Below are 25342 nucleotides of genomic sequence, written 5' to 3' on the forward strand. Positions count from 1 at the left end.
CATGTTAGTCAAAGGAGGCAAGCAGGAGGGGGAGAGTGAAGTCAAGCAACGGAAGCAAACAGGGGGGTTGACATGTTACCTGGCTATGACAAACAGCACACAACTGACACCCAAGCAAGCCAGCAGAATATACATCCAGATATCAGGCGAGAGGGGGTTGAGGAAGGAGAAGACCCCAGGATTGGTGCCGTTGGGCTTGCGGTACAGGATACTTATCCCCAGCGTCATGAAGGGCTTGGAGAAGTCGATGACCTTCTCTCTGACGTAAGTGATGGCCAGAGGAGCAACTGCAAGGTCTGCTTTCTGCAATGAGAAAACAGCGGCGACGTCAAATAGGGGGATGGGTGTTTGTTCACCAGTAGAAAAAAAAAAATCCCAGCCAATTCAATTAAGATCTGATTTCTGTCAGCAGCTGCTCTGCTCAATATGTACAGGAGGCAGAGACATGACATGAGGGGAAAAAACGTAGCTAGGATCATTACTTCGACTAGATTATTAGGTGGGAGCCAGAGTTGGTCTGGAAATTACAGGTTATATGTCTGATCCTTTTTTATAAGGGGCAACAATCTTAGGATTAGATTAATTTTCAACAAATCAACCTCAAGTTGCCTCAGAATAGAAAATCAGCCTTCTGCACAGTTCAGCACTTGCTCTGTAGCATTTTTGCATAATTGCTCCAAGCCGTAACTTGATGTAAAAATGTATTTTTAAAAAAAATTTTTTTTTTACAGTTTCTAGATTTTTTAAAGATTCTGTTTCAAGCAGCCAAAGTCGCTTTTGCAAACTAGCAAGCGACCAATCTTAGCAGGGGGAAAGATTTCAGGGCTTTTTGCTATAATCTTTCCTCATAAGAAGTCATCTATATATCTGAGGCTTAGAAAAGCTTCCTACACAGCACCAAATGCCATAATTGTCAGATAGCTTTCTATGGTAATACACAGTGTGGAAGCAGAACTGTAATAAATAATACAAACGGTCACAATAAATAAATAAACCGTAATAAACAATGAAAATCAAGCAAGTCAATTAAACTCCAACAACTGCTAAATTGCTTCTCTGTAAACACAGATATATTTGCATATGAGGACAAAGAATCTATAAGTGAGAGACACAATTTTTGGCGCTAAAAGGCTTCTGGTTTCCATTTGTAGTTCATTTGTAGTTCGATTAGCGCTGACCAATCACAGCTTTGGCTGTAGCCAGCCTACTTTGGCTGCATGAAGGCAAACAAAAAGGACTTGCCTGATAAAATGTTAAACTCGCTGGTGATAATGACATAGTCTATTGCTGGATTTTAAAAATGCATTAAAATGCACATTCCCTCGGTATCAGTTATCCCTTTTCCTAATTCTTGCAGGCTGCAGTGGAAGCCGGGAAACATTGATCACTGGACCCAGAAGTTTATTCATCAAACAATAGCAGTTAACTTGTGAATATGACCTAAGGGTAGCCACTGTAGACTACTGGTCATATCAGGCCAAGTAAAACTTTATCTTTTTATACTCCCACTGTCTAGCCTACACAAAGAGCAGACAGCATTGGAAGCATACTTGTGTGCTGGTGCGTCTTCGCTTCTCTGACATTTCTTTTTACTGTGCTGAGCTACTTTGTGTGCTTAAACAGCTCTAAGTATGTTTAACTTAGAGCTAATAAATATTGATAGTTACTGAAAGGCAGGAAGGAAAGAAGATATACGAACTGAGTCTATAAAAGGATTGGCAGCACTCCGAAAACGAGAAAACGGCACATAGCTACATTGGCAGGTTACTTACTTTTACAGCCTATTACATTTTGTTTCACAGAGGCTTTATCTGATCAATATCCTGTCTTTCCACTAAGCAGACCAAGCACGGTTGTCGAGGTCTGTGTCGACGCAACACGTAGTTGCATTTCTGAGGAGAAGCATTTTAAGCTGTGCTGTAGCTTTGATGCAAAAGTATAAATCAATCTTGAGGCTGCAGCACTAGCAAAACCCAGGAGTTAACCTTTTTTTTACCCTTATATTTGAAACTGAAAGACTACATAATTTGGTTTCTCAAAGTTTCAGATGCCACAAAGAAACTCGACACAGTAAGAGGTCCTTTTTTGTTAACACTGTAATCTCATATTAAAGACATATGCTTGTTCACTGGCAATATTTCAGCCTGTTTCCATTTCAAATCGGTATTGAAGAATTTCAAAGATTTATTCATTCAGACAAAGAAGGACAAGAAGGAATATGGCAGACTGCTCTGCCTAAGTGGAAAATAAATTTTGGCTTTTAGAAATAAAATATTCCGACTGTACCAGCAGATGAAGACACAAATGACTTAATAATGAGAAGATTTAAAAAAAAAAAAAAAAAAAAAGTCCCATTTGAGCATTTAGAGATGCAATTCTTATTGTTTTGAATCAGCTTGCAATGTGGAGTAGCTTTATTAAAATACATGAAGAAAAAATAGTGGACCATTATAAAATATGATTAATAGAAAGCAGAAAGTGTTTCGTTTTAATTATTATAATAGTTTTTTATAGTGTTGTCTTCTCCCTGGTGAGTGCCGACTCACGTGGTCCATGAGCTCCCGCACCATGCCGTTCCACTGGCCTGTGCTCTCATCCAGCGCACCGTACTTCCCATCTTCAACTAATCGAACCTCATAGCGGAAGCCTAGGATGGAGGAGAGTTCCCTCAGCAGGTCGATACAGTAGCCCTCAAAGCGATCGTTCCCATATAGAGGCTTGTCTGACTTCTTAAACATCACATATGGCTCCTCCTGTACAGGGAAAACAAACTGCTGTAGGAGTGCAGAAGTCTGTGAGTTTTGTATTATATAATTTTCAGGTGCAATTGAGACTGTGAGTGTCTGCTGTTAGTGTTTTCATTCGGCCGTGTCTACCAGTATGGTGGATACACGCAGGGATTTGTTAGCCAGAGAATCAGTGATGTTGGACGTCTTGCTTTTGTGACTCTCTGTCATATTTAAACCGCTGGGAGGATCCCATGTTCCAATCTGTTGAAACAATTCAGAGTCAAGTTTATATCCTCTTGTCTACAGATGGGAAATGAAACACTTCAAATCACCCCCAATTACATTTGGTACTTATGGTCATACTAAAAAGAAAGTACACCCTCTTTCAGTTCTAACTTTTTTTTTTAATATATATATATATATACACATATAAAAAAAGGACTGAGCTATTGCAAAACCTCAGTTCTTCTCTTTTTTAGCCACTCTGGTGTAGATCTGCAGCTGTGCTTGGGATATTGGCCTGTTGGATGACCCAATTTCAACCAAGCTTTAGCTGTTGGACAGATGGCCTCACATTTGACTCTAGAATAATTTGATACACAAGGGAACTCATGGTCGACTAAGTGACTGCAAAGTGCCCAGGTCCCGTGGCTGCAAAACAAGCCCAAATCATCACCCCTCCGCTACTGGACTCGACAGCTGGTGTGAGGTGTTTGTGCTGATATGCTGTGTTTGGTTTTCAACAAACATGGAGATCTACATTATGGCCAGACATCTCCACTTTTATCTGATCTGTCCGAAGGACATCGCTCCAAAAACCTTGCAGTTTGTTCAGATGCAACTTTGTAAACCTAAGCTGTGCTGCCATGTTAATTTTAGAAAGAGGAGACTTTCCCCTGAAATCCCTTTAAACCAAGCCATTTAGTCCGTTTAGTCTTTCTCTAATTGTAACGTCACGAACTTTAGGATTTAACATGATAACTGTGGTGTGTAGAGTCTGAGATGTAGCTCTTGGGTTTTTCTATTTTCTCTGAGCATTGCATGGCGCGATCTCTCTGTGTGGATTTGTTGGAACGTTCACTCCTGGGAAGACTGGCAACTGTTTTGAATGTTTTCCACTTGCAAATAATCTCTCTCATTCAAGAATGATAGACTCCAAATCGTTTGGAAATGGCCCAGATTGATGGGCAGCACCAACTGCTTCGTTAGGATTATTCCTAATGTCTTTTCTTCACGGCGAAAGCTCCAGAACAGCAAACAGCCAAAACTTCTTCTTTTATAGAGGTGCTCACACTTACTGATGATCAATTAATCAAGTCCATTTGATTATCAGCACTTGGCTGCTCCTTACCCTCTTAATCCCTGTGGAAGCAGTAACAATGTACTTAGTTTTTCACACACTACCTTTGCATTTTGGCTTAATTTTAAAAATAAATAATGACACTGTGTAATATTTAATGTTTTGTAGATCATCTGATGTTGTATCATTTTAAGACTTTTAAGTTATTTTTGTATAATGCGATTCCTTAGAATCGAAAGAGGGCTTACTTTATTTTTGCCATGACTGCAAGCATGAGCTACACCAACGAGTGACACACCTTTTCCAGCCCCTCCTCCTTCAGACTGATGACATCTAGGTCAAAATCAGTTCTCAGTCCATTGGTCTTGTTAAAAAGGACACGTCCTGTCAAACCATCCCAGTGTGCCTAAAGATAGAAATACACAGCACGATGAACTAAAATCCTCAGCTCTGAGCGCAGTCATTCCATTAACCTTAAGACATTGCCTTTCTCAGCAATATCAATCCAACCCCTAACCATAAAAGTTTTTCTTTCCCAATTATGAATTCCATCTGGCTCTCCCCTTACTGTCTATCTCAACAACATAACAAGAAACAATAAAGCAGCGAGAACAGAAGCAGGTTTGACAGGTAAGAGTTCATTATGCATGTGGTTCATTGTGCTTGAAGTTTCACTTCAAAGCCATTGGAGGAACAGACGGGCATGGGGAGTGATAGCAGACACAGGAGGGGGAGGAAGCACCAGCTACTACAATGGCTCATTCTGAAAATTACCTGCAATGATACCATCCAGAGAATGAAAGAGCTTTGTAGAACAAAGCAAATGGCTGACCCTGACTAGAGTTAAGGAGGCATGCAGAGCCTTTGATATAAACACGGGTGGAGATATGCACTGAGAAAGTGTGGTTGAAAGACAATGGCACAAACAACAAAAAATGTAGTAACTGTGGATAATGCTGCGGATTCATTTTTTTTATAAAGATTATTTAGAATTAATGATTAGATAATAAACTTATTTAAGATGCTTATATGGTTTCTGTGATAAATGACCACAGCTTTCTGGACCAATAAAGGCTGATTGGAAAGCTGCACTGAAACTGTATCACATGCGTTAACTAAATAATTACAGAGATGCACACATAAAATGCTTGCAAACATGACTGCGCTAATCCATATAACACAATAAGAAAGGTACAATGTTCAGTAGATCCCCCAGGTCAAAGGTCAAGCTGGAGTGCACATTGAAAACAGTGACCTTATACCTCTTTGATAAGGTTGATGAAACGCCCTCCAAAGCGCCACGGCTTGTGGCGATTACACTGCAGAGAGCTCACAGTGATCTGCTGCGACTGCTGCACTGCCACCGCCACCACATGCACGGCATCATACATCAGGGCTGCATCGGTCTGCAAACAGGAGGGTAATACTATTAGACATTTTATAAGACCACTTGATACTTCTGTCCACACAACCTTTCATCTCCCCATTAATTCACCTGTGCAGGGACATAAGAAACTGTGTGAAGTCTCAGATGACTTGCTTTAGTCATAAGTCACTACAACATGAATTAGGAGTAGAGCCAGCAGTAAATGCCCCACACAAATGGCACAGTGTCTCAGCTTGTTAGTAAAAATATCCAACCACTGTCTGAGGCAATCAGAAAGCTCTGCCAGGGAAAGTCTCTCAGTGGAAGGGCGCCACGTCAGTGTGAAGACTAATGGTTCCTGATGGGTGTGCCTGTTCCCCCAGAGAGAGGGAGCGCAAAACGGGCACCGGTGCAGACAGGACGACTCTCTCTCTGGCACACTCAGTGTAACATGCTAAGTACAAAGGACAAAGGGTTGCACTGAAAAACACCTAAGACAGCTATGCATATAACCCTCATAATAAGTCATCAAAGGGCGTAAACGCTGGAGCTGAAATTTCTCACACACTGACAAGCTGTGATTTATCTCCACCGCTCCAGTTGGCACACATGAATTCTTTTCATGCTGTCAGTCCACACAGTTTGACACACTCCACGCTCAGCTCATCGCAGATCCACTTTCCACGGTCCCACACAGGCTGAAATACACTATGGTGATCTTATTTGACAAGTCGTGGATGACCAAACTGCAAGGAAGTGAGAGGAGTTACTCTGAGACCGCAAAGTATTTGCAGCTATAGAATCTTTGTGAATGTGCTTGCTGCCAGAGAAAATGAGCTGGCCTTCAGTGCAGCTCGACACGTAGCAGGAGGCTGCCGAGCTGCTGGTTCCCTATATTTGCTCTATAGGCGCTGTGAAGCATCCACTTCATACATGAGGGCAAGAAGCAGGAGAAAGCGTGTGCTCTCTGTGCACTTTATACCAAGCCTTATAAATGGTGAGAGGTCAGGTAAAGGAATGCATCTTACTTCTAACAGCAAAGAAAAAAAGAGAGAGAGTTTCCTGGTAGCAGAAACGGAATGAAAAATAGACAGAGTTGATGGAGTTCATGTGTGGTTGCAGTGAAGGGAAGATTGATGATTTTTTTCTTTCCCCCCTTTTCTCCTCTTCTTTTGGAGTTGATGACTGCTGATGTCAAAGGCAGCAGTAGATCAGAGAATGGGAGACCTATCTCTGCGCTCTTTCATCCCCAATGCTTTCCTGGAAAAGGGAACAGCTAGGGCCATATCTGCTCTCCCAGTGGCAGCAGTGTGCGTGTGTGTTTGTGTGTGTGTGTGGTGTTCGTGACAAATACTCACTAGGAAAAGACTCTGTCACTGCACTACTCTATTTCTTGAATAGCGAGGAGGAGTTTTAAACACAGTCAGTACTATTTTCTTTCCTTTGAACGGAAAGTTTGTCACGTCCAATCATTCGTTTGCTGGCCGACTAAGACTTGCTGTTGGACTGAATCAAGTTATTTTAGCAATTTATGTAAAAAAAAAAAAAAGAAGTTATATAAGTATTATTCACATTCAATCCCCGTCCACTGCACTGAATTTCAAAAGTATGTAACACATTCTGAATGCATTTATTCCATGGATAATATTCTTTGATTGATTTTAGTTTGGCTGTGGCATTGCAGAATTTATGAAATTCAAATTAAATCTCCGAGCCTGCTATTTCTTTTTTAAATACCTTTTCATTTAAATTTTGCCACTGACCTTTTAACTTTCCTCTAAACTACTTGATTTTTCCCCCATTCCAAAATCAGTCAATATCACATTCCAACTCCTCCATTGACAAACTCTTTATTCTTTTGGGTCAAACTGCGGTGCACACTGTCTTTTCAGTTAATCGTCTTGGCTACAAAGATGTTCTGTGAAATACACTTCTGGGAATAACAGCCTTACATCTTGTTTTCTAAAATCTATCAAAATTCTCTACTTGGAAGTCTATTTTTAGTTCACTTTTCATAGCTTTGCATGTGAAGTGAAATTGGAGTGCTTAAACACAAGCTTGATGTGTGACAGGAGAGTGATGATTCATTTTTAGAAAAGCTTAACAGATGAACTTGTGCCTTTACCTTCAAGAAATGCCAGATTTTGAGCTGTTTGTTTATTCCTAAGCTATTTGTAGCATAAAGAGGAAGACTTTTCTATTAGAGCTTGGTAATAATGTGGTAATATTGAATTAAGGACACAAGAAGGTACTATATGGAATCAGAATGTTATAACACTAAATTATGAAGTAATATCTAAATAATTACCAAATGACATCTTGCCTCAACAATGGTTATAGCTAAGTAACATTGGACTATATTTAACTGTGCAATAAGGGCCAGAAAGTAGGCTTAATAATGATCAATAAAATTCAATTTAATTAAATTTTATTTAAACAGCACCAAATCACAACAGCAATTACCTCAAGGTGCTTTATATTGTAAGGCAAAGATCCTACAATTATACAAAGAACACTTCAACAATTAAACTTTGCGGAAGCACTTGACGACAATAGGAAGAAAAAAACGAAGGCTCATTTAACAGGAAGAAACCTCTGGCAGAAGCAGCCATCTGCCATGACCGGTTGGGGGTGACGGAAGGAAGGAAAACAGGCCTGGAAGAGAGCCAGAGATTAATAGTAACTAATGATTAAATGCAGAGTGGTGTGTAAGCACACAGTGATTACAAAAGGTGAGTGAAGAAGAAACACTCAATGCATCATGGGAAGGCCCTCAGCAGCCTAGACCTATCGCAGCACATCAGGTTACGACCACTTGAAAGTCAGTATATTTCAAAAACAAGCCAACAAACAAACAAACACACAAGAAAACCCCCAGCTAGACATATATAACCACAATAGCCACTGTCGATACAAGCTATTACAGTACTTGGTTATTAGTACTTTGTAACTAAGTGGTAATAACACATTAATTCATTATTATTACCTTCTGTCCATCTGATTACCAAGCTGTCTTAGAAAGCGCTACCCATAAAGATTTTATTCTCGTCCAAATTATTTATTTCCTTTTAAAAAAAATATGGAGAGTTTCTTAAGCACAAATACATAAATATGCACTGGAGACAAGCAGGGTATCTTCCTCAGTGGCAAATATTTTCTAAGCTTTGAAATATGAAAGGTTTTAAACCTGCATAAACAGTAAAAGACTCTTTGCTGACTTACGGGGCAGCTGAAATGAGCTGTGAAATTGTGCCCCATTTCCAGTTGATATCATAAACCTTTAGTAAACAGTTGCATTTTATACCTCCTGCTGATACAGAGCAGCAGTGTCAGTCAATGCTGCGACGAGGGGGGTGAGACTGAACCAAAAGAGTACAGTTGCTCTGTTTTGCTGTTTTACTGAGCTGAAACTCTCTATAAAGCTCCGCACAGCCGAGTGGAGTCGCACATTCACATGATAATTACTATGACTGACCTCTGAATTTACACAGGGCTTTTGATTGTTATTTGTGATGTTATTATGTCTGCTTTACAAGTAAATGTGATAATAGAGTGGCAAGGAAGACATGCTACGGTGAAATCCATGTAGTATGAGTACAATTGACAAACAGCAGCAGTAGAATAAATGCCAGACTACTTTATGATGAGCTGTCTGTACACATCCATGGCAAAATTAGATTAAAAAAAAAAATTATCGGCAACAGGTATTTATTTGTGGTCACAGAAGACAGGTTTGTCTACATGAGGTATTGTTTAAGTAACAATGGGGATATTTCATGTATTATAGTATAAACACAGTTCTGCATACTGCTGTGTTTGCACTTTTGACTTCTCCATCCACCCCTTTATTTGAACCACTTTATTAGGTAGATTTTTTCTAGTACCAGTTGGATCCCCTTTGCTTTCAGAACTCCCTTAATTCTTTGTGGCAACAGAATGCTTGAAACAGTCAGTGCCATGATAGCATCACACAGTTGCTGCAGATTTGTCCCCTGCACACCCGTGTCGTGAATCTCTTGTTCTTCTTCCCTGTTGGATTTAGGTTTGGTGACTGTGGAGGCTATTTGAGTACAGTGAAGTCATTGTCATGTTCGAGAAACCAGTTTGAGATGATTAGAGTTTTGTGCCATGGTACATTATCCTGCTGCAGGCAGCCATCAACATATAGATACACTGTGGTTATAAAGGGGTGGACACAGTAAGCAACAACACTCATGTAGGCTGTGGTGTTTAAACAGTGCTCAATTGGCCTGAGCCAAGGAAATATTCAACATACTATTACACCACCTCCAGCAGCCTGAAGTGTTGATTCAAGATGGATTGATGCTTTCATGTTGTTTAGACCAAATTCTGACGCTACTATCCGAATGCTGCAGCAGAAACTTTTCCCATGTTATCTAGTTTTGGTCCGTGTGAAGCCTTGGTTTAAAACTCCTAAACGCCCAGAGTGGCACCTAAGTGTGATCTTCTGCTGCTGTATCCCATTAATGCTTCAGTGCTTCAACTCTTCTGCATACCTTGGTTGTAATGAGTGGTTATTTAAGTTGCTGTTGCCTTCAAGCAGTGAGAACTGCTGCTTCCAGGATATCTTCTATTTTTTAGACCATTCTCTGTTAACCCCGGAGATAGTTATGTGGGAAAAAATCCACTAGATCAGTAGTTCTGCAGATACTCAGATAAGCCCATCTGGCACCATCAACTATGCCATGTTCAAAGTCACTTTAATCGCCCCCTCCTCTTTTTTATTTTAGCTTGGACTTTAACAGGTCATCTTGACCATGTCTACAATCCTCAGTGTATTTAGTTGCTGCCAGATGATTGGCTAATTAGGTATTTGCACTAATGAGCAGTTGAATAGGTGTACCTAATGAAGTGGTCCCTGAATGTATGGGTAGCATTCTTAAAATCATTTGTGGAGATATTTCCCACATCTCTTAACTTTTGATCTCTGTGATATATCAGATATTTTCTGGCTCAAATGATTTATAAGTCAAAGATCTTTTTCTGACTCTGAAACAGAACTATTCCTGAAAATCCCTTTATGATGGAAGCAAAACGAGGCTGGCATCAAGTGGAAGCAAAGATCAAGGAGGAAAAAATATGAAATGATGGCTCATAGTTCTGGCAGATTGCATTCAATTTAAAAACAATCCAAGAGCGATCTTGATATTTATTACAGAGCCAAGCACAGGTCCTGTGGGGTGTTTTAAGTGCTTTAAGTGGAACCAATCTCAAACCCCTGGGACACTCAGATACAGCAGAGAAAGGGTTTCAAAGAAGATGCCCAAAACCTTTGTTTCCTTGTCCTTCTCTTTTCTCTCCACACTCCTCTCTCTCTCTCGCTCTCTTTCACTCAAACACCCACATAACCATTTGAAATCAAACACTGCTCATTACCATCACTAAATGTACCAGTCCAGAAACAATTGTCTTTCAATTTACAACTTGCATTTTACCTCTGCACAGTACATCTTCCTTTCCAGTCCTTTATATCTTAGTTCATCTCTGCATATCCCCCCTCTCATAAACTTGATACGTGAGTAACATGCAAATATATTAAGATGCATGCGAGAACCAATTAGTGAGACGTGCGGACACCGAATACACGCACATGAAGGAGATCGCTCTCAGACAGTGACCGACCTCAATGTGCAAGCTTCCTACAGGCAAGCCTGGTTTGCTGTAGTTTCATACAGTTTCCTCATTTCAATCAGGTGGACTGCAAACTCCACCGAGCAAGCTGCTGAGTGCATGTCTGTCTCTGTGTGTGTGTTTATACAAATATATTCATTTTCGCTGCATCAGTATTCACACCGGCTCTCCACCTGTGCATAATGCCATAATTCCTCTGATAATGTAGCGCCATGAAAAACGACATCTCTCTTTCTCTTCTCACCTCAGCTATCAGCTATCCTCTTTACAGCATTCCTATAAACAAAACACACATAAACACACACACACACGCTCACAATCACCACGGCTGCTTATGGACAGTGAAACTCCACTATTTATATATATCATATACATCTGATTAGGCTTAATGAGATTTGCAATGACCTGTTATTTATCATGCATCACTGCACTGCAGATGCCAGGTACAGATCAACAACACACACGCACACAACATGTAAAAATATGCACCCCAACAAACACACATCCCCACAGCATTGCCGTCAGCATCAGAGTCACAATGTCAGCAGGAGAGAGGGAAGCTCTTTGTTTTCTTGGAGCTGAAGTCACGCTGCCCTCGGATCACACGCGGACCCATGGGGTTTGATGATTTGATAGAAGAAGGAGGTAATTATTCATTTCTTTCATTTTTTTTATATGTATTTGTGCTGCTTGGCTGCACCGTCTGTGGAAGCATTAGAGTCTCAGATTCTGCTGTCAGATAAATGGCGGCATTTCTAAACTTTTTAACAATTACGTCTCCACATCGTCTCTTGATTTTTCTTTTGTTATTAAAAAAATCCCCAGAATGGTTTATAATTTAAACTTCAATCAGGGCGTGCGATCTCACTCACAGGCCCGCTCACAGAGATATTGCATTTATTTTTAATCTGCCGAGATTTAAATTCTCGTGTAAAGTATGGACACTGATGGGAAATGTCTGTACATAATTGTTCGCTGAATTCCAACCAGTGTGGAAAACAAAAGCGAGCTGCCTGCTCAGACAAATATGAGCTCACTGACAATGGCTGAGCATCTCTGTCACTTCCAGCTCCATTACTTAGAATAACAATTTAGAAAAATATACTTAATTGCTCGATGTTTAATTACTTGATGAGACTCAGAAGATCAATACCACTTTCCACCGTTTGTTGATTGAAACACTGGAGCAAGCGCTTTTCCTTTTCGAAAACAAGACACAAAAGGAGACTCCTCTAGGCATGTTAACTCAGAACCACACAGTTAAACCCAGTAGCCACAATCTTTCAACATGTTCACGCTTAGTGGCTTAAACATACAAAGCGCTTTTTTAAGGTACACTTTGTACTGGATTGATCCCTCTTGTGCCTTCAGAGGAGATTAATTCTTCATGGCATAAATTCAGCAAGGTGCTACTACGAAATCTTGTCCATATTGATATGACAGCATCACAGAGTTGTTGCAGATTTGTCAGCTGCACATCCATGAATTGAATCGTGGGTCCACCACAACCTAAAGCTGCCCTATTGGATTTAAATCTGGTGACTGTGGAGGCCATTTGAGTACAGTGAACTCACTGCCACAGTTTGAGATGATCCGAGCTTTGTGACATGCCGTTTTATCCTTCTGGTAGCGGTCATCTGAAGATGGGTACACTGTGGTCGTAAAGGGATGCACGTGGTCAGCAACAACACCCAGGTAGGCTGTGGCATTTAACCACTGTTCAGTTGGTATTAAAGGGCCCAAACTCTGCCAAGAAAATACCCCCCACCACCAGCAGCAGCAGACTGAAGCACTTGAGGCAAGGCAGAATGGATCCATGCTTTCATGTTTGCCCAGAGAACTGGCACTTACTGGATTTTTTCTTTTTCAGACTATTCTATCATTCCTAGAAATGATTGTATGAGAAAATCCCAGTAGATCATTAGTTTCTAAAATAGTCAGACCAGCCCGTCTGGCACCAACACCTATGATGCATTCAGCTAGCAGATAGAAGAGGTAATAAAAACTGTGGTTTTGCACAAAAATAACCAACTGGTCATATTTTGACGAGCTGGTATGAAGATAATGCTGGAGACGGGCTAACTAGATCTCCCTGTTAAAGCTAAAGTTTCATATTAGAAACTTTTTTGTTTTTACAAATTCTTTTTCTGTGTTTTTGCACAAAAGCAGAGACACATTAGCCAGATTTTGGAGTTAAAATAATGCAAATGTATTCCAACAAGTGACAAATAACAGACGATTCCAACATTTCCAAGAAGAAAACAGTTTACAGATGTTTCTGATGCCTAAGAAAATCTGTCTACATTGTCATGTTTTTGCTAGTTTTAGTACACTGACAAATAAATTGCAATATAGCATGTGCTGCAGTTCTGTTCTCATTCATCATGCGCTACCATTAGGTAGACGCCTGATATTAATTTAATATTATAACACTAAACATGCAGCCAGACTTGATGGGAGTATTTTCAGCAATAAGAATAACAAGGAATCCCAGAGCAGATGGTATGGGTCCCACAGAGCCCAGATTTCAGCATCTTTGAGTCAGCGTGAGACTGCATGAAGTGAGGAAAAAAGACACTAATGCTGCCTAAATCCACAAGAAACTGTGGTAAATTGCTATTAACAACCTAAATGCCAAGTTCAGTGAGAAATTCTCAGCAAGTGTACTCGAGAAAGGTGATCCTGTGAAACAGTGGCCACTAAAACACTGAGTAAGTGTTTAGTATTTTTGAATATGAAAAAATCCCAGTAGCATTTGAAACCATCTTTCCAAAAGTTGGTGCCAAAAACTTTTGCACTGTGCTGTATTCCTTGCAGTGGCGTCTTACATGAGACCCTGGGTGATGAAAGTCACTGCACTGAGAATTGTGCAAATGTTCGGCTCTTGAAAGAAAAAGACTAGAGTGGAAAAAACACAGAAATGTGACATATGTGATTTATGGGGCATATTATGGCTTTTCTGGGTTTCCTAGCAGAGAGGGAAGAGCAGGCATTCACATCATTTTGGGAAGGAAAAAAAAACCCTTGGGTGACTGCGACTCAGTGTACTGCTGTCTCTCTCTCCGTCCGTAACTTTTCCACTCCGTGTCTCTTCCTCGCTTTCTGCCTGCCTGTGCTCTGCCCCGATCCCTCCCCCCTTCAGCCTGGCTCTTCCTCCCTTTCATCCCCTTTGTCGTCCCTCTGCCTTCCCCAGTTGCTCTCTTAAGTATTTCACAGAGCCGTGTGTGAGTATTGCTCAGAGTATGAATGTATGAGGGCTTTGCCAGTGCCGTCACTGCTATTTTTTTTCCCCTTTTTCTTTTGTGCATTAGAGGTTTAATCCCTTTCTCACATTGCATTTCCACATGCTGAAGCAACAGAGCAGCAGCCGTGTGGAATTTTTTTTTTTTTTTTTAAATGAGGTTTTTGTCACAGGGAAGTAAAACTCGCTTCTTCCAACAAGGACCCCTGGGTAACTGATTCATTGATGGTGGCTGGATTTATGTGAAAGCACATTCATGGTTTTATTGTAGATTTAAGCACACTTTAAAGGGGAATAAAGGACTACACTGCAGAGGTTTTTGGTTTGAAAGAGAGGGTCCACTGGGAATCATGAGAATGCGAGCAGAACTCTGTTTGATGTCTATATATATTGATTTAGTACTGATGTAGAATTATTAGGTGCCCTTATCATACATTGACAGATGCTTTAATGTTGACAAAACCTCCATTTTGACCTTACATAGTGCTTTTATTAATGTCTAAGTGATCTTTTTGCTTGAAAGACTTCTTTTATTGCTAACCTCCACTCATGCTATTTTCTTGTTTAACCCTTTAATGCTGATGAATTGTAATCTCAAGGCAGAAGGGGAGAGAGCAAGAGGTTTATATCCCAGTCAGATTTTGTAAACAGTTGGTTTACACAGCTAAATTGGTGAAGCAGTTCAAATATGCCCAGGCAGCGCGTGCCAACTATCTAGTCCATCTTCTGTTTGCTCCAAACAAACTACTGGTGTTGCTGCCAGAATGCTAGGGTTTACCTACAAAGATTTGTTTTACTTTCCCCTCCATTTTTAAAAATTCAGCACATAACAAGACCAAGAACCTAAATTGGAAATGACTGTAGCAAAAAATGTCTGACAGTCCCATCCAAAAAAATGTTCACTCAAAACCACAACGCGACGAACCAGCCAAGTGACACACTGCCCGCCATCTCTGGAGCCAAGATACGAGCATGGTTAAAAATATCACAGCTTGCGACTGCACGAAATATCAAATATGATGCCGTGCCTGACTACTTTATCAAGTCTGACAAAAAGAGACCGTGATTGCTCAGAGCAGTGGTGTCCCACCAGACCCTTCAGGCAACAGCATGCTTCTGGCAGCACGGTCCATTTCAGAGTCCGCCTTAATTAACACCATGCAGCCTAACCCTCACCTGATTAAGTGCCTGTTTAATATGATGGCCTTTTTTCATATTTAATCAGCATCCAGCCAGGTTTTGCTAAAGAGGCTAGTAGGTGCCTGTTCTGAAGATTTTTATCTCCCTCAGTTCATGTCAAATGCCTTCCAAAATTTCCAGAGTGACAAAGCTTTTACTATTCAACCTCTCGGAAAGAAGAAAAAACATGTTTTATGATTAAATGAGGGGGTCATTTAAAGCTACGCTTCAGCTATGACAGAATGCTAGATCTAAACGGCAGTGTGGTGAAGGAGGAGAGGAGGGTTGTTAAAGGACTGAACAGTCCTTCTTAATTCCCTACCATCTGTTGGACTCGCATGCCCAGAGAGGAGAGAAGAGTGAAAATGGAGGATGTAGGAGTCCACACTTGATCCACTGTCTAAACAACACAGGCAGTGTTAATTACATCTGGGTTAATGCTAACAGTGGCCATTTTACTGTTAGGGGGTCTTTCCCCAGATTACCAGAGTAGCAAGATGGTATCAATTAAAAACAACAACAAGAAACTCTGTTGTTTATGCGATGCAGGTTTTTTTGTGTATGAACTGCAATAACTGGTTTGCAGAATGACATGAACTACTCCTTGGTTTTCATGGGTGCATACGAGAGACATACTTTTATCAAAAGTTTTCACACGCATTATATTTACACAAGAATTTTAATCGTCTGGACAAACATTAAAAGTTGTCCAATTATGCACATTAGAAATTAGAAACTAAATTAGTAACTGGTATTTGGAAATAAAGTAAAGTAGAAGTAAACAGCACAAGATCCAAGATATGTTCATATTTAATGAAAGAAAAAACCTGAGCCCTTTTCAGGTTCTTACCCTGCACTTGGGGTTGCCAGAATGCTGTGGGCTATTTTTCTCGCGATGGTTTGCGTCACTGCAAATCAATACGAAATCTGAGTGATCAGCTTTATCCTGAGGGGGTCTTTGAATGTTCTGATTAGAATGAAAATGATCTGAATCATATTCTTTGTTAGTAGTCAACCAAATAAACAGCTATGTGTCAGAATCATTGCTGACGCTACAGTGACCTGTAGTCGATGTTTTTTCTTTAGTTTTTTTCTTTAATATCTCATTTGTATACATCTGTGTATGTTTGTGTGTTTATGTGTCTGAAAGCTCTTGCTTATAGAAGATTACTGGATTCCTCTCTTATTTTTTAGGATATTTATTTTACCTTAATATAGTTATTAGTAAGAAATGGCAGTTTATACATTTTTGCAAAAGAATTATGTATATATGTATATTGAGTATCCATGTGATTGTGAGTGTAGGTGGGAAGGATGGCTTCTTGAAAGATGATAGCTTGCCAAGTGATCCCAAGGCCACCCAATATTCCTGAGCTTAAGTGCAACCATAATACACAGCTTCTTTTGCTTGCACTGGCCTCCAGGGGCTATTTGGATGATAGGGATCTGATGATGGTTGCAGTCTCTGATTGCAAATTCCCTTATTGTCCTATACATAACACCAGCGGGGGTGTGCTTACATTACTGCAGAGGAATCTCTGCTTTGCATGTGTAGTGTGGTCTGCGTTTAATCTTTACGCATGTATATAAAGGTAAAAACGTGTCCGTACTGTGCTTAATTTGATTTGCTTTATTAACACAAAGGTAAACACAACAAGGAAACAAGACAGTGAAGTAAAATGTGTTTGAGAAAGTAAAACCAAAGGAAAGCAGGATAATAAATCTGCCTTTTAATTCCCCCTCTCTCCCTGGCTGTTCTCACTCACAAAAGGCTTCTATGGACCAAGGGAGCACTGGTGCTAATAATGTTGATACTGTGCCAAGCCCAGCTGGTGGTGCCCGGCACAGGGCATCGAGTGTCTGCTCTCCACAGTCGCTGTCTTTAAAAGGCTCTCTCCTCTGCCAACCGGGATCAGAGGAAGGGGGGATCACATTGCTCTAATGGACGCAACCAACCTGCGAACCCATGTGGCGTTTGTTCTGCTAGCTCTGTCTGTACTATATCAAATACAATAACTAAGCGCCTTGTGATTCCGCGCAAAGAAAAGCGGTTTGTCGATATAAAGCAGACCAGGTTGTAATGACGACTGATTAGAAAATGACTGATACTGGAGGAGGTTTGAGAAAATCTATAAATGCTGTTATCAGAGATGGTAAGAAGGAGATATTTTACATTTCAAAATAATATGTATCAGCTGAATTCTGTACAAAAGAGAATTCTAAAAAAAAATCCCACTAAATAATAAATTATGAAACAAATATGTGAATATTTATGATACTGCTGAACTTTCAGCTGTGGGGTAGAAGTCAGTTTGAACAAATAAAAGGATTCCCTCAACTGCTCAGTTTAATTTCAAGCAAGTTTTTTTTTTGTGTGTGACTCATATCAAGCAAAATTACAGTATGCATTCAATAGTATTCTCACTGGGGAGCACCACATTTGGCTCAACACCCACACCGAGGACCTTCATTTGGCTGGAATATTGTATGAATGAAGCTCACTGGGAGAGGGATTCGTGTGTCAATATTGTCTTCCTATTGTCAGTTTCCAGGCAGTCATGCTCTGTATCAAACCCAGTAGTGATGCCAAATCTGAGCCAAGTCCTCCCCTCTTGGAACAGGCAACTGAATCCTCCTGTAGGTGTTTCGAACATACATGCTGTGCGCCACAAACACACATTTAAATGTAAACATCCATGGTAAACCCATTGTTAATGGCATGTAGCAGCCACCTAGCAAGCTCCTTCATTCTGCTCTCGCTGTGTGGGTGTCTCCCACTTTACTCCCAGCAGTGCTCGTTAATGCAGCTAGGTATCTGTTCTCATCTCTCTCCCTGCTGCTCTTTACCCCCTGTGCACCATTTCTGGGCAAAACTGCTTCCTCCTCTTTCTCTTCCTAATTCATTTTCTGCTCCCATTATCCCTAATTTGAACCCAAACAGAAATGAAGTATACTTATCACAAATTATTTTAAAAGGCACAATCTGTGACACACACAAACACTGCATTTAAATCCGCTGATAGAATTTGAGTCGTTGTTGATCTGGTAGTTACTGGTGGTAATGACGAGATCATTCCAATAATACGCATGCAATTATTTCGTTTAAACGCGTTAACCACCGGAGAAAGCAAACACATCTCGACTGGAACTGGGGCACAGAGGATTCATCGTGTCATGCGGCATTAAGAGAGAAGTCTAATGAAGAAAACGATTAAATGTTGCATTTCGCATTGTTTAAATGCATGCGTGCTCCAGATTTGGTTTTCAGAATAGCATCCAGAGGCACGTGTTACAAAAACAACTGGTATGTGCACTTGGCAGCGCCGCGTTTCACAAGTCAATTTTACTCACTAGTACATGTGCGAGTGCTAAAGGGCTCTCACATGCTCAGGCACGACGTGCGAGCCGTTTGTTTAGCCTAATGAAATGTGTTAAAATTAGGATGCAGGAGATCATCTCATATTGCAAATCACAGCTTGCAAGTTGCAAATCTGGCAAATGGGACCCGGTATATGCATGTAACGTTTTCTGTTAGGCGTGTAATTTTTATCCCACGGGGGAACACCAGGCTGCCACTAACAATTACACATCAAAGCAGTAATGCAATGCAATTACACTGAATAGCTAAAAATGATCACCATATACACTGTTAAATATGAACAGCTTCAGGATTTCCAAAGATTTAGCACTTTCTTGTGTACTACCTACCTAAAAGGGAGCTATCCAACCACTCTGTGCATATTACTTACAAATCTAACTCTAACTATTTTATCCTTATTATTATTATAATGATTACATTGGCCTTTGTTGAGGAGCATTTCTGTGTAGTGTTTGTTGTTTTCAATTAATTTCACCCATGTGTCTTATTTTTGTCCCATGTGATCGAAAGGAGCAGCAACACCCATGTCATAGCCAACATATTATCCAAACAACTGCTCTCTACTAATAAGAGAGTGATAATTATGAGCTATTACACCAGAATTTTCAATTGTTTTGATGACACTGGAGAACATCCAGCTCTCTGTGGTGGTAATTATAGCTCAATGAAATGCAGACATAAATGAAATGGTGGAGATGCAGAAAATATCCAGGCCTAAAACCTCAGCGAGGCGTACAACTGGGAAGATCTTTTTTTCCCTCTTTTCCTTCTCCTTAGTTAAATCCTGGTATATACTTAGCTCAGCGATCGGGGATTTAAAATAATTCAAATTAAAACAAAGCATTAAAAGCAAATATCTCATTAGCTGAAGGCAATAATTAGAAACAGATGGGACAAAATAATAATCAGATTAGACACGAGATATCTAATAAATCTGCTGGGTGCATTTCTCAGTACACGGGCTGCGGGTCTTTAGTTGCTGTAAATTCACCTCACGACGCAGGGTTAAAACAACTTGAGCTTCACTTTACTCGGGGGATATTGTCAAAGAGTCGACACAAACAAGCAAGATCAACAGCGCACGCACACACGCACGCAAAAATAACTGGACTAATTAGCCCTGCTACTTTGATTATGTGTCCTTCCATGTCAGAGATACCTCTGCCAAACAGGGTTAGGAGGCAGAGGCTCAGTGTGTCTGCGGCTTCGAGCTTGCCTAGTCTGAGGAAGGGCTTCTCATTATGCGTCCTTTCCTCAGACACTTGGCCTCACCCAAAGCACCAAGTGTCTGTGTGATTATTCACTACCCTGCAACACCGGGCTAGTGGCGTAAGCAAACATCAGATGCACCTCTCAATATTTGTAACACCCTCTCCCCCATCTTTCCTGTCCAATCTTCTCTCGCCCCTCCTCCTCATCAAACACCCCCCCCCACCACCACCCCTTTTTGCCGCAACCCATTTCACCTCACCCCTCCCCTTCCCTACCTCCTCTCATCTCAGTCAATCACAAGGTGACACAGATGGCGTTGTCCTGGTAACCATCTCTACACAACTGTTGCCTGGTCACCGAGCACAAACAAGCCCAGAGCCCAGCAAGGCTTCTGTACTGCACAGAAAAGAAACACGGCACCAGAGAGGAGAAATAAAAGGCTAGAGGCAAGGTCGGGGGTGGAAGGTCACACGCTGGCCGCTGCAGCACTCTACCGCTTTATTTAATGACACCCTTATAGGTGTCACCTTTAACCCGAGGCGGTATAGCTGTATCAGGAAAATCTATGGAATGACTTAAAAAAAAGAAAAAAAGAATTGTATTTGCGTTACAGAAAAGCAGATTGTTATTTAAAACGCGTTCATATTCCGTCTAAGTACAGAATCATTTTATATGAGCAGCAAAACCGTTTCTCCATTATGTATTTAATATAACATCAAAATGGCAGTGTTTGTACATTCAGGCTGCACTCTCTGCATTCGCTCATTACAAAGACCTGTCTTAAGGTGAAACGAAAATACCCAAGACTAGCATGCACTCCGTCAAGCATGCTATTGGATGCATTATTTATTATTCAGCCCAGTGATTCTAATCCAATGAGATACGTCAATACATAGGATAGAATCTGACAAAATGATTCATGCAATGCTAATTAATCACTTCAGCCATCTCCACTGAAATCAATTAATTTCCATTGATGTAAAAAAACAAAAAAAAAAATCAAGTGCATCATGCCGATGCTTGAGGGAAATAGAATATTACATTTCTGTTTTAAAGCCGTGCATGCTGAATATTTCTGACACAACTTAGGCTGTAATATATGTAGATACATTTAAAAAAAACAACACACATTTAAATTCATCACAAACTGTGTGTGTTCATTTTTGATCATGTGTAAGCTTGAATTAAGGCTGTGATTGATATGAATAGACACCATGCACTGTGGCTAATTCAAAGGCTTGTCTTTAAAGTCTCTAATGAAAAGATTCTTCTTTCATTGCACAGATTTTGGAAACCATATCTTAAGTCTGCCAAGAACAAAGAGAGGAAGGCTAAAAGAAGAAAAAAAAAGGTGTTTGTCTCAAAGGAAGGTGTTGTGAGGGAGGTGGAGTAAATTGACTGTTTACAACAACAGACCCAGAAAGGGACCTTGAATGTCCATGACGAGCTCCATTCCCGTTTTCACTTTCAAATCACCTTATCCCATGCTTTTTTGGATGCCATCCTAAAAAACCAGGGCCATAATTTCCATCCAATTTGCTCCCTCTCTCTGCATGAACACTGACAGATTGTCATATTTTGGCCACGCTCCCAGAGGAGAGTTGTGAGAGGCAGGAGGGCAGATAAACGGCTATTACCATTCACACCAGCTCATTACGGAGCATTTAGACCCAGGAGCACCAACTCAAAAGCTCCACGCGGTACCCACCCCAGGAGCCCCTAACAATTGAGTTTGTGATTGACAACTGGTACTCAGTTACAGTTCTTTTCCTCCACAGCTACGCTCTATTTCAAAACACTCATTTTGTTTCATCAATCAAAAAAAACCAACAAAAAAACAAAAACAAAAAACTTTATGCATGGCATCCAAATTATTTGGGCAGTTTTTATTTTTATGTGGACAGTAAGATGTACACATCTTAGATAAAAAGGTTTGGGCCTACCGTCATGAATCCATCCAGCAGGCCCGAGTCTGGCTTGGGTGGGGCTTGTAATCTCTCCATTGACCACTTCTCGATGATCGACGACACCTGAGAGTTTTCTGTGTTGAGTATGCGGAAACCGGTCATGTTGACTCCACTGTAGCGATATGGTTCCATGTCAAGGGCGAAAAGGTCCTAGAGGCGCAAAGATCAAAATGTAACTGCTTTTGATCTGAAAAAAAAATATCATGATTTTCTCATCTTCCCTCCTCCACTGCTATACATCGCTCATTTTCATAATTACAAGTCGACGTTTGAGCGGCAGCCACTGCCAAATGAGGGAGCGCAAAAGGGTGCAGTTGAAGGGATTTCAGGAGCTATTTCATCTTACGCTGAGACAGTAGCCTTGATAAAGGCAAGCCTTTCAAGGTTACCGGCATGCTTTTGGTGGACTGCCATCTATCATGTGGACGGAAAAGGACGACCCAATTGTCCCGCATGCAGCATGTCTGGCATCTCACCAGGCAGATGTCTCTGGGATGCAACAACACAGTTGACAGAGAAACAGCGGGTGATGGACGCAGAATGGGGCTGCCGTGGTCAATGTTTGCTGTCCTATTCCGAGAGCAGCATGAATGGCTTGGTACCAGTGTGCAGCATCTCGGGCCAGCACACTGGCTTCCAATTCTGCCAAACACTGACTGATGTTAAAGTAGGCATGCTTCCATCCCGGCAAGAAACAGCATGCCACCGAAAGAGGCCTATAATCACTATTCTCTTCCCTTTCCCAATGACATACCTGCTGTCACTCACTCCCCTTTCATCTAGTCAGGTTCTTACTGTATGTGGATGCACTAGGGATAGTTACATGTCCTCTGCAATGGTAAATGTCTTTTCAGGTCAGTTTTCTCTAACCTTTTCTTCACCCTTTCCAACTGTGTTCCAAACAACACAGCGGGCTATTTGTTTGTTAGAGCTATAATGGACCAAATGGGTGACAGTCTCATCTGCTCAGGGCTATTATCTAAGCTCTCAGTCTTCTGTTCTCTGGGCTCAGTGAAGATGTGCTGCTTTTCATCTGGAGTGTGAGAAGCAATCTTTGTAGCGGCTAGATCAAAGAAATTTAGCAAACTTCAATCGCTGCTGGAGTGAGAATAAAATACCTCCAACTGCTTTTGTTTCCTAAACTCTGGGTAGTGGTCAGCCAGGTGAGGTGAGAAGGTTGTTCAGAATTTAGAAAATAAATTCAAGTTAAACTTTCTCAGCAGACGCAGTGGAATGCAAAGGGTATATTTATAATAGACTGCATAACAATGACTCAGCCTTTCAAGGGCATCGGTTTCTGTGATCGCAAAGTCAACTTGCACTTCGGGTTCAAAACGCCTCACATAAAATGAAAATAATGGGATGTTTTTCTTTGACTAGTTCTCGGTTAGCGGTATTAAATTGTATTCTCAGAAATGAAAAAGTGACAGGTAATTTTTCATTGCAACAAGGAAAAAAAAACAGATTAATGTTTGCACTACAATAGGCTCAGAAGAAGAAATATCTCCAAACAGCACGTTATCAAGTGGACGGGGCTGTGCAAAAAGAAAAAAAGTAACAAAACACAGTCTATCATCACATCTTGTCAACAACAAAAAAGTCCCAGGGTACTCACCAGGGTTGTAAATATATAATGATAGTACTCCGTCATCATACCCATTGCCAGGGCCTATAGGGAGAAATAAAAAGCAAGCAGTAACTAAAAGTCAATTACAAATAGCTTAATGAATTGCGGTATTAGAATTACTAATTGACCTGTTATTTAATACATATTGCCACCCTGACACCTGTCAGAAAGGCACCTGAGACTGGAAAAAATGTGAAAGCGGGGGCCTGCCAAGGCATTTTTAATTGTCCTGATGACTGATGAACAGACTTATTCGGTTATTATTACACTCAGAGCCGAGACGGTATCATGACACTGTCAGTAATTTTTCTTGAAAAAATCAGTCTATGCGTCCACATTGCTCACGTTTCTCCCAATACGTTGTACATTATATCCTAAGTCCATGCGGGCTCGGCACTGCATTGTGCATGCAACGATAAATAACAAACAAAATATGCGCCACAATAAAGAATCATTAGTTTTGACACACAGCTATAGAGAGAACTCCAACTGTGCAATATGCTTGTGAGAAGACTTGAGCTCAACAACAACCCCCACGGTTCTCATTAATAATGCGCCTCTGCTAAATGAATTGAACATGCCTGTGAGCAGAATTAGACTTTATAATTTAAAAGAAAAAAAATATGTACAATGGAAAGCATCCATTATGACGGGCCACGAGTAGATATCTAACACACAAGGATTAAAGATGTACAGATCTGCAGCAGTTCTTAAAGAGAGAAAGAATAAGATAGGGATCACGCATGGACTTATGTTGATTATTTTAGCACATATATATGTGTATATATATGAGTCTGGGTACTCAGTAGCATGTGAAAATTTCTTTAAGGGGAAATTATGTAAATTTTATACAGTAGCTAACTTACTTTTAACTAAATTCAGGAAACAGTGTGATAAAATTACTTATGCTGTTCACAAATGCTGCAGACATCCGTGAGTCTAAGAGAGTATCAGGGCTCATTAAGGTGAGTTGATACCTGTTTCAGGATCCAGGCAGCCATCTCATGTCCACAATCAAATATGACATGGAACTCCTTTGCCTTCTTCATCTCCTTCAGAAGTGGCTTGGCGTCCTTGGTCTCTGTGGGCAGCTGTCGGATCTTCAAACGAATGTTGTATCGTGAAGGTGCCTTGATCAGCTCCTGCAGTCGAATGAGACCTGCAGACAAAGAGGATACATATATAGTGTGAAAGGACCATTTTAAAGATGCAGCAATATGGTGTGTTTGATGTGCCACCATTTTGAAGTATCTCTGATTCTAAGGAGGCCACGAAGACCAATTGGAGTCATGTATTCTCAGCAGAAAAAATATGCTCATATGCATGTCTTCCTAATCCGCAGTCTATTGATCCTCCTACTCATGCTTGGCAAGCAAACAGACAGCTACAGACTTATCAAGAGAATGCTACACCAAGCCAGCACATTGCACTCTTTCATAACAAAAACCACAATACAGAGAGTGCCTCATTTTGCAACCTCCTACAGAAAGTCCCATCCTGAAAGAAGCTTCCCAAATGGTGATTTGCTCTTGTCTTCCATGATACCATAGAATAGCGCGGAATAGGTTCAATTTTTATCCAGATGGAAAGCCGTGGTCAATCCTGCCTCTTCTGCCTCTCTCACATACACTTCAGACGTGTTCTGATGAGAGAGGCTCTGTTTGCCCAGCTTGTACTTGCCCCCAGGGAG

General features: G+C 40.8%; 1 protein-coding gene across 2 annotated transcripts in view; it reads right to left on the bottom strand.

Moving 5' to 3' along the window:
• The window catches only part of LOC120724866 (glutamate receptor ionotropic, kainate 2-like), a 64281-nt gene that overhangs the window by 17279 nt on the left and 21660 nt on the right, over positions 1-25342 (bottom strand). For both annotated transcript variants that reach the window (XM_040017345.1, XM_040017346.1), the window contains exons 4-11: positions 24630-24811; positions 23641-23694; positions 22002-22175; positions 5292-5435; positions 4328-4435; positions 2877-2990; positions 2547-2753; positions 80-303 (exon numbers count right to left, since the gene is read on the bottom strand). In XM_040017345.1, coding sequence (XP_039873279.1) covers positions 80-303; positions 2547-2753; positions 2877-2990; positions 4328-4435; positions 5292-5435; positions 22002-22175; positions 23641-23694; positions 24630-24811 — 1207 coding nt within the window. The remainder of the gene's footprint in view (positions 1-79; positions 304-2546; positions 2754-2876; positions 2991-4327; positions 4436-5291; positions 5436-22001; positions 22176-23640; positions 23695-24629; positions 24812-25342) is intronic.

The sequence above is a fragment of the Simochromis diagramma genome, unplaced genomic scaffold (assembly GCF_900408965.1).
Source record: "Simochromis diagramma unplaced genomic scaffold, fSimDia1.1 OVJJ01000802.1, whole genome shotgun sequence".
Lineage (NCBI taxonomy): Eukaryota > Metazoa > Chordata > Actinopteri > Cichliformes > Cichlidae > Simochromis > Simochromis diagramma.